Genomic DNA, 14,449 nt, shown 5'->3' with positions numbered 1-14,449 from the left:
GAGATTTTCTTTCTTTTTGGGTCACCCTGCCTCGGTGGGAGACGGCCGACTTTTTGAAAAAAAAAAAAGAATGGAAGACAGAGTTGGTGTGAAGATCACCGTAGTTGTGAAGAGTCTTCACACCAGCTCCAAGGCTGAGGGACTGATTACCACATCTTTTGTATACATTTCTTGTCTTCCATTCATATCCTTGAATTTGTATTGATTAAGCCACTGGATGGTGAAACGTCTACAATAATGATGCCCAGATGTTGCACATGTTTAATTTTTACATTTGTGCATTGTTCCAGTCACTGTATTGCACCTTTATGTTCTTTATTCATAATACAGGAAGTTTTCAACTTATCAATACGTTCGGGACCTTCTGTACCATTTATAATAATATACACAACACAGAAGATTCTTAACGTGTTTCTAAGTCGAAGACTTCCTGTAATGTATCTTCCAGAATATAAGGCGCACAATAATATAAGACAAAGTTGCCAAGCAGTTGCAATGCAACGTTAGTAAACAATTGCTAAAACGTAACCCAAAGCCTACCATTAACGCTGACCTTGAGTATACAAGGTCCAGGCTGATTTTTCCAAGACTTTTTGTGGGAAAACAAAGCACGACTGACGTGCCGGAAAATAAGGTAGGTCATTACGATTTCCCTAACCAACTTAGCTTGTACATATTGTACAGCAATTCAGAATATGACATGGAAAGAATTGTTAACCCAAGTGAGGCATTCATAGCATGGGTGATGGAATAGTCTCAAGGCTGGGCTCAGAGTAAAAAAAACTCTCAAAACTCAAAGGTTGAGGTATCACATTCACTTCATTACTTTACGTGGTCCTCAATATCTACAATAAATTCTGATGACAAGGGACATATTTGAACATATGTCTTCACAGGATACAGCATACCCAGGTATAACAGAGACTATGTTCACAAATATACTTTTTAGGGCTAATAAGTCCACAATGAGAGGTGTGTATGGCAACTCAGGTTGCGGTCTATAAGTCCGATGACAATCGGAGAGTTGTTTGCTGGCTTTTGTACAGAGTTCGTCTACATAGCGCAATTTTTAGTAAATGCAGTTGAAAAGGGCCTACCAAAAATCAACATGCAAAAAGGCCTTAAAATTGCCTGCTACTTAATTCTGGATGCACATTTTCAACTGCACTGGCAAAAAATCCCACTACAGAGAACAGACTCAAGAAATCATAATAAAATGATTGCAAAGAGACCACAGAATGGGTGGGGCTTTAATCCACTGCAAATGAGCCATGGGTTCCAAACCCCTCCCGCTCCCTGGTTTAAGTAGAACAGCGTTGTACAAGCTGACCGTACACTAAGTGATCAAGCATCCAGTGTATTTATTTACCAGCTCAAATCAGCTGCCAGTTAACTCTACTGCAAGTCTATAATAATCTATAACTGAGATAATTACCCAGCATGAAGGTGGCAAGTCTCTAACTTGTATTCGTGTATTGACTCTCAATACTGGTAGTTAGTTATAGTAATTATTTATTTAATTACTTATTCAGTGACAGTATATATTTACTTATTTACTTATTTACTTATTTACTTATCATAACTTCAACTTACAATGGGTTCACGGGGAATATAACCCCACTGTAAGTCATGGACTACATATACCTGAATGCTTTACCTGGAATCTGATTCACCATTCTGAAAATACAAGAGCATTTGTGGACTATCAGGGTACCAACTCCTACGCAAGTATAAAAAAATCACGCAACCAGCTTGCATATGATCTTTATAGCTTAAATAATTTGTCTTGCATTAGAGAAATATGAAGCAACTTGGGCAGGTCCAACACATTCTTCTCTCAAGGACGATAGTAACAAGACTGTTCATGTTATTAATGTCATAATATTTGCTACATGTTAAGCATCAACTACAGTCAGCCAACAGAGTAAACAAAAAGACATCCGGGACAGCAACAACAATCGTTAATTGATGTGAACTCAGATTAAGTCAAAATAAACGGAAGGACAGACGAGAGGGTCAAACTGTGGTCTACACGAGGTGGTAGAGCGATGAACCCTGGTTCAAGCCTCTAGTCCAGCCTTCTGTTTATTCATTAATCGAGGTACAGGAAGTCTTCAACTTATGAACTCGGTGAGGACCTCCTGAATTGTCTATAATATTCATAATACAGGAAGTCTTCAACTTATGAACTCGGTGAGGACCTCCTGAATTGTCTATAATATTCATAATACAGGAAGTCTTCAACTTATGAACACGTTAGGGACTTGTATTGTGTATAATGATATACACAATAATGATATAATAATGACATTATACACGATACAGAAGATTCTCAACGTGTCTAAATCAAGGACTGACTGTATATAAAGAACAGAGATCATTTTTTAACACGTCTCCCACAGATGCAGACCCCCCCAAAATCAATAAAATGCATTCACCATCATTCATTCAATAGTTGTCTTGCCAGAAGTGTCACCATCACAGCTCAGGTGACCCTCCGGACCACAACATCCCCGGCCGTCTATCAGCATGCAGGTACAGTAGAGCCCCCATATCCACGGATTCAGTATTCGTGGTTTTAATTATCCACGGTTAACTATGGCCCAAAAATAACCGTTAATTTTGCTTAATAATGACACCAAAGTACAAAAATATTGATGCTAGTGAGAAGCTGTGAAGCGCTTCTCATCGGTGAAAAGAGTCCTAATTCTAGACTTATTTTGCATAATTTATCAATTAAACTTTATCATAGTTGTGGGAATCGGCCAATGCGTTAATAAAGAAGAAAAAAATAATATATACAGTGTATGTATGTATGTATGTATGTATATATGTATGTATGTATGTATGTATGTATGTATATATATATATATGTATATGTATGTATGTATATATATATATATATATATATATATATATATATATATATATATATATATATATATATATATATATATATATATATATATATATATGAGATATTGGCAGTTTGGAGGGATATGTTGTGTATCTTTATGTGTATATGCTTCTAGACTGTTGTATTCTGAGCACCTCTGCAAAAACAGTGATAATGTGCGAGTGTGATGAAAGTGTTGAATGATGATGAAAGTATTTTCTTTTTGGGGATTTTCTTTCTTTTTTTTTGGGTCACCCTGCCTCGGTGGGAGACGGCCGACTTGTTGAAAAAAAAAAAAAAAAAAATATATATATATATATACGTATACAGTTAGTTCACCATTATCCATAGTTTCAAGTATTCACGGAAGGTCTCAGAAATTATCCCCTGCAGATACGGGGGGGATTACTGTACTTCTGGTCAACACAGCTGATGCATCTAAACAACCTGATTCATTGTGGATTGCCACCAGGCTGACACTCCTTCCTCAAGCTCCCCCCCCCACACTACCCCTGCTTCACCCTGCTCACACCCTCTCCCCCTGTTGGCCCTTATCCACCGTCTTCGTTCTCTTTGTGTCCTCGGCGGCATCTTCCACGTCGTCTGCAACTTTCCGAGCAATTATGCCATCGATGTTACCGCTCAGTATAGTTCGGATCTGTCTTAGAATTTCACTCTGCTCCAGTGCCACTTGTTTACCTGTTCGAAAGCGTAAAGAAGTTGATCAGTTGATAAACAAAACTTGATAATGACAAAAATATTGAACCTGGCAATCTCTAACAAGAGTATTCTATCTCAGTAATGCAACTATGTAAAGATGGAAATATATAACAAAATGTAACCATGACTGTAAACAGGCAACCATGACTGTAAACATGTAACCATAACTATAAACATGTAACAATGACTGTAAACAACAACCTAACAATAAATATTTAACAAAAATTATTGTAAATCTCTACAAAAGACTGACAGAGTAAACTGGGTTGCAACATAGATAAATGCCATGGAATGAAAAATGGCAGAGAGCAATTAACACGCTATGTAACATACTGTTTTTTAAACACACTGGCCGTCTCCCACAACGGCAGGGTGACCCGAAAAAGAATAAACATTTCCACCATCACTCACTCTGTCACTGTCTAGCCAGAGGGGTGTGGATACAGGGGTGTCTGGTGTGGTGTCTGTTTAAAGTTTGCCTGGAATGCTTTGCATAGCTATGGGCTTTCTGCATTCACAGCCAAATACAGGGGGGCACTGCTTATACAGCAGGTTAGGTTCTGAGCTACTGCTACATGTACAGGAGGGTCCCACTTATACAGCAGGTTAGGTTCTGGGTTACTGCTGTACAGGAGGACCCCACTTATACAGCAGGTTAAACTCTGGGTTACTGCTGTACAGGAGGACCCCACTTATACAGCAGGTTAGGTTCTGGGTTACTGCTGTACAGGAGGACCCCACTTATACAGCAGGTTAGGTTCTGGGTTGCTGCTGTACAGGAGGACCCTATTATACAGCAGGTTAGGTTCTGGGTTACTGCTGTACAGGAGGACCCCACTTATACAGCAGGTTAAACTCTGGGTTACTGCTGTACAGGAGGACCCCACTTATACAGCAGGTTAAACTCTGGGTTACTGCTGTACAGGAGGACCCCACTTATACAGCAGGTTAGACTCTGGGTTACTGCTGTACAGGAGGACCCCACTTATACAGCAGGTTAAACTCTGGGTTACTGCTGTACAGGAGGACCCCACTTATACAGCAGGTTAAACTCTGGGTTACTGCTGTACAGGAGGACCCCACTTATACAGCAGGTTAAACTCTGGGTTACTGCTGTACAGGAGGACCCCACTTATACAGCAGGTTAAACTCTGGGTTACTGCTGTACAGGAGGACCCCACTTATACAGCAGGTTAAACTCTGGGTTACTGCTGTACAGGAGGACCCCACTTATACAGCAGGTTAAACTCTGGGTTACTGCTGTACAGGAGGACCTCACTTATACAGCAGGTTAAACTCTGGGTTACTGCTGTACAGGAGGACCCCACTTATACAGCAGGTTAAACTCTGGGTTACTGCTGTACAGGAGGACCTCACTTATACAGCAGGTTAAACTCTGGGTTACTGCTGTACAGGAGGACCCCACTTATACAGCAGGTTAAACTCTGGGTTACTGCTGTACAGGAGGACCCCACTTATACAGCAGGTTAAACTCTGGGTTACTGCTGTACAGGAGGACCCCACTTATACAGCAGGTTAGACTCTGGGTTACTGCTGTACAGGAGGACCCCACTTATACAGCAGGTTAGGTTCTGGGTTACTGCTGTACAGGAGGACCCCACTTATACAGCAGGTTAGACTCTGGGTTACTGCTGTACAGGAGGACCCCACTTATACAGCAGGTTAGACTCTGGGTTACTGCTGTACAGGAGGACCTCACTTATACAGCAGGTTAGACTCTGGGTTACTGCTGTACAGGAGGACCCCACTTATACAGCAGGTTAGGTTCTGGGTTACTGCTGTACAGGAGGACCCCACTTATACAGCAGGTTAGACTCTGGGTTACTGCTGTACAGGAGGACCCCACTTATACAGCAGGTTAGGTTCTGGGTTACTGCTGTACAGGAGGACCCCACTTATACAGCAGGTTAGACTCTGGGTTACTGCTGTACAGGAGGACCCCACTTATACAGCAGGTTAGACTCTGGGTTACTGCTGTACAGGAGGACCTCACTTATACAGCAGGTTAGACTCTGGGTTACTGCTGTACAGGAGGACCCCACTTATACAGCAGGTTAGGTTCTGGGTTACTGCTGTACAGGAGGACCCCACTTATACAGCAGGTTAAACTCTGGGTTACTGCTGTACAGGAGGACCCCACTTATACAGCAGGTTAAACTCTGGGTTACTGCTGTACAGGAGGACCTCACTTATACAGCAGGTTAGACTCTGGGTTACTGCTGTACAGGAGGACCCCACTTATACAGCAGGTTAGACTCTGGGTTACTGCTGTACAGGAGGACCTCACTTATACAGCAGGTTAAACTCTGGGTTACTGCTGTACAGGAGGACCCCACTTATACAGCAGGTTAGACTCTGGGTTACTGCTGTACAGGAGGACCCCACTTATACAGCAGGTTAAACTCTGGGTTACTGCTGTACAGGAGGACCCCACTTATACAGCAGGTTAAACTCTGGGTTACTGCTGTACAGGAGGACCCCACTTATACAGCAGGTTAGACTCTGGGTTACTGCTGTACAGGAGGACCCCACTTATACAGCAGGTTAGACTCTGGGTTACTGCTGTACAGGAGGACCCCACTTATACAGCAGGTTAGGTTCTGGGTTACTGCTGTACAGGAGGACCCCACTTATACAGCAGGTTAGACTCTGGGTTACTGCTGTACAGGAGGACCCCACTTATACAGCAGGTTAAACTCTGGGTTACTGCTGTACAGGAGGACCTCACTTATACAGCAGGTTAAACTCTGGGTTACTGCTGTACAGGAGGACCCCACTTATACAGCAGGTTAGACTCTGGGTTACTGCTGTACAGGAGGACCCCACTTATACAGCAGGTTAGGTTCTGGGTTACTGCTGTACAGGAGGACCCCACTTATACAGCAGGTTAGACTCTGGGTTACTGCTGTACAGGAGGACCCCACTTATACAGCAGGTTAGACTCTGGGTTACTGCTGTACAGGAGGACCCCACTTATACAGCAGGTTAAACTCTGGGTTACTGCTGTACAGGAGGACCCCACTTATACAGCAGGTTAGACTCTGGGTTACTTCTGTAAAATGAAACACCTTTTTTTTTTTCCACTTATAAATGCACACAAAAGCCTGCTAACATATTTACACTATCATATCTTAAGTGAGCAATAGAGCTAGGCCTAAAAATGCATATACAGTACACACATTACTTGCCTTACAATATTTTCATCTTTTGCGTATAGTAAGCGGTGAATATATTTATTGTAGGAAGTCCGAGTAAATGAAGAATGATTATAACTGCAAGCCGTTGCATTAGTGAAATGTTGCAAAGCAAAGTGCTGCAAAATGGGGCCCTCCTGTACAGCGCTCAACTTATGATGGGGTTACGTTGCAACAAAGCCATCGTAAGTCGAATATGAATATGATATGCTAAATAAGTAAATAACTACTGTCACCGAATAAGTAAATAACAAATAGTGTAACTAAATACCAGTATTGAAAAGTAAATACAGTGGTCCCTCGATTATCGACCGTAATCCGTTCCTGGAAGCCGGTCGATTTACGAATCAATTTTCCCCATAAGAAATAATGTAAATTCAATTAATCCGTTCCTGACACCCAGAAGTATTAAAACAAAAAAATTTTTTACATGAAATATAGATGTAGTACATAAACAATACAATGGTAAATGATGAATGAAACATTAACAGCATAACACTTACCTTTATTGGAGATTCTTCTTAGTGTATGGGAGACTGGAGGAGGAGAGAGAGTGGATTGTTTATAGTTTGGAAGGGGAATCCCCTTCCATCAACACCTCAGGTACCATTTGCTTTTCTGGGGTTACTTCTCTTCTCTGTTTCTTAATGCCACTAGGACCACCTTGAGTCACTGGAGTCCTGTCTCGCAAAAAACTGTCCAGAGAGCTCTGTTTCTGGCGTCTCTTTAAAACTTCCCTAAAATGGGCCAAGATTCTGTCACTGTACAAGTTGCCGATATGGCTTGCAACATCCTTCTCTGGGTGATGTTTCTCCATAAATCTTTCCATCTTACCCCACATAGTAAAAATCTCCTTAATTTCTGAAGAAGGCACCTTCTTCCATCTCTCTTCCTCCTCCTCTGCAGCAAGATTCTGAGCTGCGATCTGTTGCTCTTCCTGCTGAAGCTCTTGCAGCTCCTCAGTGGTTAGCTCTTCGTTGTGGTCCTCCACCAACTCTTCCACATCCTCCAAACTCACATCCAACCCCATGGAACTCCCCAGTGCCACAATAGGTTTAGCACTAGGAGCTTTCTTTGGAGCCATGGTAGCTTATTTAGCACTTAAATAACTTGCAAGCACTAAAATAAATGAAATATGAAATATTTCACTGGAGCACGTGAGAGGACCGCCGCTAACTGGTAAACAATGGCACACTGGCTGGGAAGGAAGGCTGAGGCGGGTCGAGGCCCGCTTACCTCGTGCATATGCGTCTGGGACGACGGGTCGAGACGGGTCGATAAACGAATTTCGGTCAATTTCCGAGTCAATATTTTGTCGAAAAAAACGGTTGATTTCCGAAATGGTCGACTTTCACGCCGGTCGATTATTGAGGGACCACTGTATATGAATACTAGTTAGTGACTTGCCACCTTCATGCTGTGTAATTATCTTAAATTTCATCTCCAAAGTAAATGCTTTTGTATCATTGTAAATTGAAATATCGTAAGTCCAACCATCGTAAGTCCAACCATTGCAAGTCCAACCATTGCAAGTCCAACCATTGCAAGTCCAACCATCGTAAGTCCAACCATCGTAAGTCGAAGAGCGCCTGCATGTGTATCTGTGTCTGTATCTCTGTCTGTATCTTCATTACAGTCACCAGTGCAAATCTGTGAGCAGCAACTAATAGAGGAATGGTCACAGACTGGGCCCTGACCCCCAAAACCCCCTCTAAGTATACTCCAGGTATACTGGTCCACTTACACAAATCCCTACACCACAAAACGTCCACCAGCACTTAAGTGAACGATACACACCCTACCCAAATATTGCCCGCTTAATTTTGGTCAGGAGACCATCGCCAGCATGTCCGCGGGAAGTAGTGGGGTCCTCCTGATGGGACCTCGAGTCTTCCCCGGATCTAGAAGTGGTCTTTTCCGAGGTCTGTGCTCCCTCTCCAAACGCCTTCTTCCTTCCTGTGAAAACAGGAGGAATCTTATTTTTTTTCTTTAAATCAATGGCTTGTCATTTTGAAAATTATTATGGAAACAAAGGATAGATATATATACGTACAGTGGACCCCCGGTTTACGATATTATTTCATTCCAGAAATATGTTCAGGTGCCAGTACTGACCGAATTTGTTCCCATAAGGAATATTGTGAATTAGATTAGTCCATTTCAGACCCCCAAACACACACATACAAACACACTTACATAAATACACTTACATAATTGGTCGCACTGGGAGCTGATCGTAAAGCGGGGGTCCACTGTATATACATATATAGAAACAGGTGTACTATTTCCTCACCCAGGGTTTATTATATAGAGTCAGATCTCTCGTACAGCTCTATGTAGAGCAAATTTTTATAAATGCAATCAAGCAAGTGCATTTAAAATTGATTGAAAAGTAAAAAAGGCTTTCATAATACATGTCTTTCAATTCTAGACGCACTTCTTCAATCGTATCTGCAAAAAGAAATCACAATACGGGTGCTCCTCGAATTACGATGGTTCAACTTATGACATTTCAACTTTACGACGATACAAAAGCTGTTACTCCGGAGATGAAAGTCGAGATAATTACCCAGCATGAAGGCGGCAAGTCCTTAACTTGTATTCATTCACTGATTTTTCAAGACTGGTACAGTGGCACCCTGAGTTTCGTACAGCTCCCAACTTGACCAATTACGTAAGTGTATTATTGTAAGTGTTTTAGTAAGTGTATTTTTGGGGGTCTGAAATGGATTAATCTAATTTACATTATTCCTTATGGGAACAAATTCATTTGGTAACGGCACTCGAACAGCCTTCTGGAGCAAAGAAAGTTCGAAACTCGGGGTACCACTGAATTTAGTTACGGTAATTACTTGGTTAGTATTTACTTAGTGATTGTTGTTATTTACTTATTTATTTATCATGTCATATTCACATTCGACTTATGACGGGTTCATTGGAACACAACCCCATAGTTAGTCAAGGAGCACCTGTACAAAGAATAGCAATACAAGAGCATACTGTATAAACACCTTTCTTTGAAAGTACGTTAACTTGCGAACTAACCCCAACGGAAATAAGTCACTGACTTTTTGGGTTATCTTGGTGGGTAATTTACACATGTTATTATGTATAATTATACAGGCACTCCTTACTAATACGGTAGGTTAGGTTCCAGACTGTTGATGTAAGGCCAATATCACTGTAGAGGAAGTCAGAGCATTTTTTTTTTTTGCTTGCCAGCACATATAAAAAGGTTAATAAATAATGCAAGAGTAAAAATAAATAAAAAATGAAAATTGCCAAAAACCATCTTAAGAGCAAGACAAGCACCAAAAATAATAAACACGAATCTAACTGAAAAGAGCCGTATTAGCGAAGTGCCCTGAAGTGAGCGCCGTATTAACAAGGCATGACTGCACTTGTGTGTACCTGTACCTATAGTACTCAGTTACAAAGGCATGACTGCACTTGTGTGTACCTGTACCTATAGTACTCAGTTACAAAGGCATGACTGCACTTGTGTGTACCTGTACCTATAGTACTCACTTACAAAGGCATGACTGCACTTGTGTGTACCTGTACCTATAGTACTCAGTTACAAAGGCATGACTGCACTTGTGTGTACCTGTACCTATAGTACTCAGTTACAAAGGCATGACTGCACTTGTGTGTACCTGTACCTATAGTACTCACTTACAAAGGCATGACTGCACTTGTGTGTACCTGTACCTATAGTACTCAGTTACAAAGGCATGACTGCACTTGTGTGTACCTGTACCTATAGTACTCAGTTACAAAGGCATGACTGCACTTGTGTGTACCTGTACCTATAGTACTCACTTACAAAGGCATGACTGCACTTGTGTGTACCTGTACCTATAGTACTCGGTTACAAACGGAATAACTAATTCAGTGTAGGCTTAGCCTTAGGGGGGTCTGCAAAGTGCTGCAAATCAGCCTTCAGTCATCTCAACAAGGAAAGAATTAGTGCGAGTGGAGAGTATTACCTGGAGTCTACCTGGTGGAGTACACCTGGAGGATGTTCCAAAAGGGTCAACGCCCCCTTGGCACAGTCCATGACCAGGCCTCATGGTCATGGCTACATGCTGGATACATGCAATCCAATACAGGACCCACAGCCCAGCTGGTCAGTTATCATTCAGCACTCTTGATGAGAAAACGTAACTTAACCCTTTCACTGTCCAGCAGTGTTTGTACACTCACGTAAAATGCACTTTTGTGGGCATTTTGTTGTGTGTATGCACAGACATAACATCTCTTCTGAAGCCATTTTTTCTTAGTAGCAGGAAGTGTCATCAAAAAGTGATCATGTCTCACACAAGAGGGTATTTAGTGATCATGTCTACAAGAGGGTATTTAGTGATCATGTCTACAAGAGGGTATTTAGTGATCATGTCTACAAGAGGGTATTTAGTGATCATGTCTACAAGAGGGTATTTAGTGATCATGTCTACAAGAGGGTATTTAGTGATCATGTCTACAAGAGGGTATTTAGTGATCATGTCTACAAGAGGGTATTTAGTGATCATGTCTCAAACAAGAGGTCATATATTTAACTGATGTTGGGATATGTTAGGGAGAGATGCTTTGTAATGGTAGTTTTGAAAATGTTGGCTGAGTCAGTGGCTCTGGAGATCTCCAGCAGAGAATTACACATTTTGGGCCCTTTTATGTACAATGAATTTTTAGAGAGATTTAGCTGGACATGGGGTATATCAGAGTTTTTTGTTCCTAGTACAGTGGACCCCCGCATAACGATCACCTCCAAATGCGACCAATTATGTAAGTGTATTTATGTAAGTGCGTTTGTACGTGTATGTTTGGGGGTCTGAAATTGACTAATCTACTTCACAATATTCCTTATGGGAAAAAATTCGGTCAGTACTGGCACCTGAACATACTACTGGAATGAAAAAAGTTCGTTAACCGGGGGTCCACTGTACTGTGTGTTTATGGATCCTGTTGCAACTATCAAAGTGCTTCAGGTCAGGATTAATATTAGAATTTATTGTTCTGTTAATGTAGGGTGCACAGTAGTAAGAGCGAATGTTCTGTATAGTTAGTAGATTTAGGTCTTTCAAGAGTGTGGGGTGTGTTGTATAGCAGTAGATAGTGTGATCATTCGTGTTGCGGCTTTTTGAGTTGTTATTGGCTGGAGGTGATATGCTGTTGTGGGTTCCCAGGCACAAACAGCATGAGGTAGGGGGTGAATCAGTGAACAGTATAATGTAAGTAGTGCTGTTCGTGGTACGTAAAAACGTATCTCTGAGAGGATGCCAACTGTTTTGGATACTTTTTTTTGCGTGTTGGATGTGGGTGTTGAATTTCAAGTTGCTGTTAAGTTGCAGACCCAGAAATTTTCCCTCATTATGTTAAGAAATAAGAGTGTTGTTAATCATAATGTTTAGTTGGACATCATATAATGTAGAAGGTTTTGTTAAAATTAAGTGCGAGTTTATTAGTAGTTATCCAGGTTGATATTTTTAAGAGTTCTTAATTAACAATAGTGTTGAGTGATGGTGGATTTGGGTGGGAGACAACAAAAGTTGTGTCATCAACAGAGAAAACAGGTCTCAGTTGCTCGGAATACATTTGGAAAGTTATTGATGCATAAAAGGAGAAGTAGGGGGGGGCAAGAATGCTTCCCTGTGGTAAGCCACTGTCCAGGAGTCTTGCTGAGGAGGCTGTGTCCTCAATAAAAATACATTGCTGTCTGTTAGTAAGGTAAGATTTGATATATGCAAGTGCATGGCCTCTTATACCATAATGATCGAGTTTGTGAATCAGGATGCTGTGGTTCACTATCAAGAGCTTTCCTTAGGTAGATAATCCTAGTGAATCAGGATGCTGTGGTTCACTATCAAGAGCTTTCCTTAGGTAGATAGTCCTAGTGAATCAGGATGCTGTGGTTCACTATCAAGAGATTTCCGTAGGTAGATAGTCCTAATGAATCAGGATGCTGTGGTTCACTATCAAGAGCTTTCCTTAGGTAGATAATCCTAGTGAATCAGGATGCTGTGGTTCACTATCAAGAGCTTTCCTTAGGTAGATAGTCCTAGTGAATCAGGATGCTGTGGTTCACTATCAAGAGCTTTCCTTAGGTAGATAGTCCTAGTGAATCAGGATGCTGTGGTTCACTATCAAGAGCTTTCCTTAGGTAGATAGTCCTAGTGAATCAGGATGCTGTGGTTCACTATCAAGAGCTTTCCTTAGGTAGATAGTCCTAGTGAATCAGGATGCTGTGGTTCACTATCAAGAGCTTTCCTTAGGTAGATAGTCCTAGTGGATATTCAGTTTTTTTTAAGTGCTGTCTAAAGATGGTTTAGTATTGTTTCTCAAGTCAAACTGGCAGGGTATGTGATGTTTCAACAATGTTACCCTGGGCATATAATCACTTTCAACAATGTTACCCTGGGCATATAATCACTTTCAACAATGTTACCCTGGGCATATAATCGCTTTCAACAATGTTACCCTGGGCACGCAATCACTTTCAACAACGTCGCCCTGGGCACGCAATCACTTTCAACAACGTCGCCCTGGGCACGCAATCACTTTCAACAACGTCGCCCTGGGCACGCAATCGCTTTCAACATCGCCCTGGGCATGCGCTCAATTTCAAGAATGCAATATTTCAACTGAAAAGCCTGGACAGGGACCAGGCTTTTCAGTTATTTGGCTGTTTGAGCAGGCTGTTGCTATTGCATTGGCACTCCTTTACGATTCCCTTGCCCATCACCAGCTGGGTCACGTGCAAGCCTTGCCATACACTACTGTGTGTGCCTCCATGAATATGGACACCTGTCTACTGAAGAGGGACTCTGAATGAGGCTCAAATGGATCTCTAGTGATTATTTTTTAACTGGGTGTCAAAGTGGCCTCTCAGTTTTCAGTGTTCAGTGTTGTGATAATTTTGTCCAGGCACTCACTGTAATGTCCGCTTAAGTCACTTTTATACACACTTACTATTATGTCCACTTACAGTGTTCACTTAAGGCACTTACCATCTTTGGTGTAAGTGATGCCATTTATCGTCCCGGGTGTATCCGTCTCCAACTCAGCCAGCGCCGTCAGCAATGCCATCTGCTCCGGCGTCAGGCTGGTAGGCACCTTGATCTTCATGTGGACATAGTGGTCGCCATAGCCGTATGAGCTGACTCGCTTCAGTCCCTTGCCGCTCAGGCGGATCCTGGTGTGTGACTGTGTGCCCTTGGGTATCTGCAAAAGGATTATATTGTTAGTAGTAGTGTGGCAAGTAATGGTGAAGGTATTTCTTCTTTTTTGGGTCGCCCTACCTCAGTGGGAGATAGCCAAAGTCTTAATAAAAAAAAACAAGAGGTAGAATTGCCGACAGAATGTCAGGGAAACAGATGAAAATGAGGAGAATGATTTCTTGTATTCTTCACAGTCATGTACCTATTACTGTAACAGTCATGTGCCTATTACTGTAACAGTCATGTGCCTATTACTGTAACAGTCATGTGCCTATTACTGTAACAAGTCATGTACCTATTACTGTAACAAGTCATGTACCTATTACTGTAACAAGTCATGTACCTATTACTGTAACAAGTCTTGTACCTATTACTGTAACAGTCATGTGCCTATTACTGTA

At 41.7% G+C, this 14,449-nt stretch overlaps 1 protein-coding gene and 1 long non-coding RNA gene across 4 annotated transcripts in view; both read right to left on the bottom strand.

Moving 5' to 3' along the window:
* Nucleotides 1-590: 590 nt before the first annotated feature.
* On the bottom strand, nucleotides 591-2,855 carry LOC138855523 (uncharacterized). The gene is made up of 2 exons (XR_011394761.1): nucleotides 2,202-2,855; nucleotides 591-2,138 (listed from the first exon to the last, which is right to left on the bottom strand). It is a non-coding gene; the product is annotated as an uncharacterized lncRNA (long non-coding RNA).
* A 154-nt stretch (nucleotides 2,856-3,009) lies between these two features.
* Nucleotides 3,010-14,449, bottom strand: part of LOC128702580 (protein tumorous imaginal discs, mitochondrial) — a 43,394-nt gene continuing 31,954 nt past the window's right edge. The window contains exons 7-9 of one of the 3 annotated variants that reach the window (XM_053796882.2): nucleotides 13,839-14,052; nucleotides 8,629-8,787; nucleotides 3,456-3,595 (exon numbers count right to left, since the gene is read on the bottom strand). In XM_053796882.2, coding sequence (XP_053652857.2) covers nucleotides 8,630-8,787; nucleotides 13,839-14,052 — 372 coding nt within the window. In that variant the 3' untranslated portion in view covers nucleotides 3,456-3,595; nucleotide 8,629. Of the gene's footprint in view, nucleotides 3,596-8,628; nucleotides 8,788-13,838; nucleotides 14,053-14,449 lie in introns of all 3 variants that reach the window. The other 2 variants (XM_053796883.2, XM_053796881.2) reach the window with 2 other exon arrangements.

Source organism: Cherax quadricarinatus, chromosome 98 (assembly GCF_038502225.1).
Source record: "Cherax quadricarinatus isolate ZL_2023a chromosome 98, ASM3850222v1, whole genome shotgun sequence".
Taxonomy (NCBI): domain Eukaryota; kingdom Metazoa; phylum Arthropoda; class Malacostraca; order Decapoda; family Parastacidae; genus Cherax; species Cherax quadricarinatus.
The sequence above is the reverse complement of the archived record's forward strand: the minus strand, read 5'-3'. Positions and strand labels throughout refer to the sequence as shown.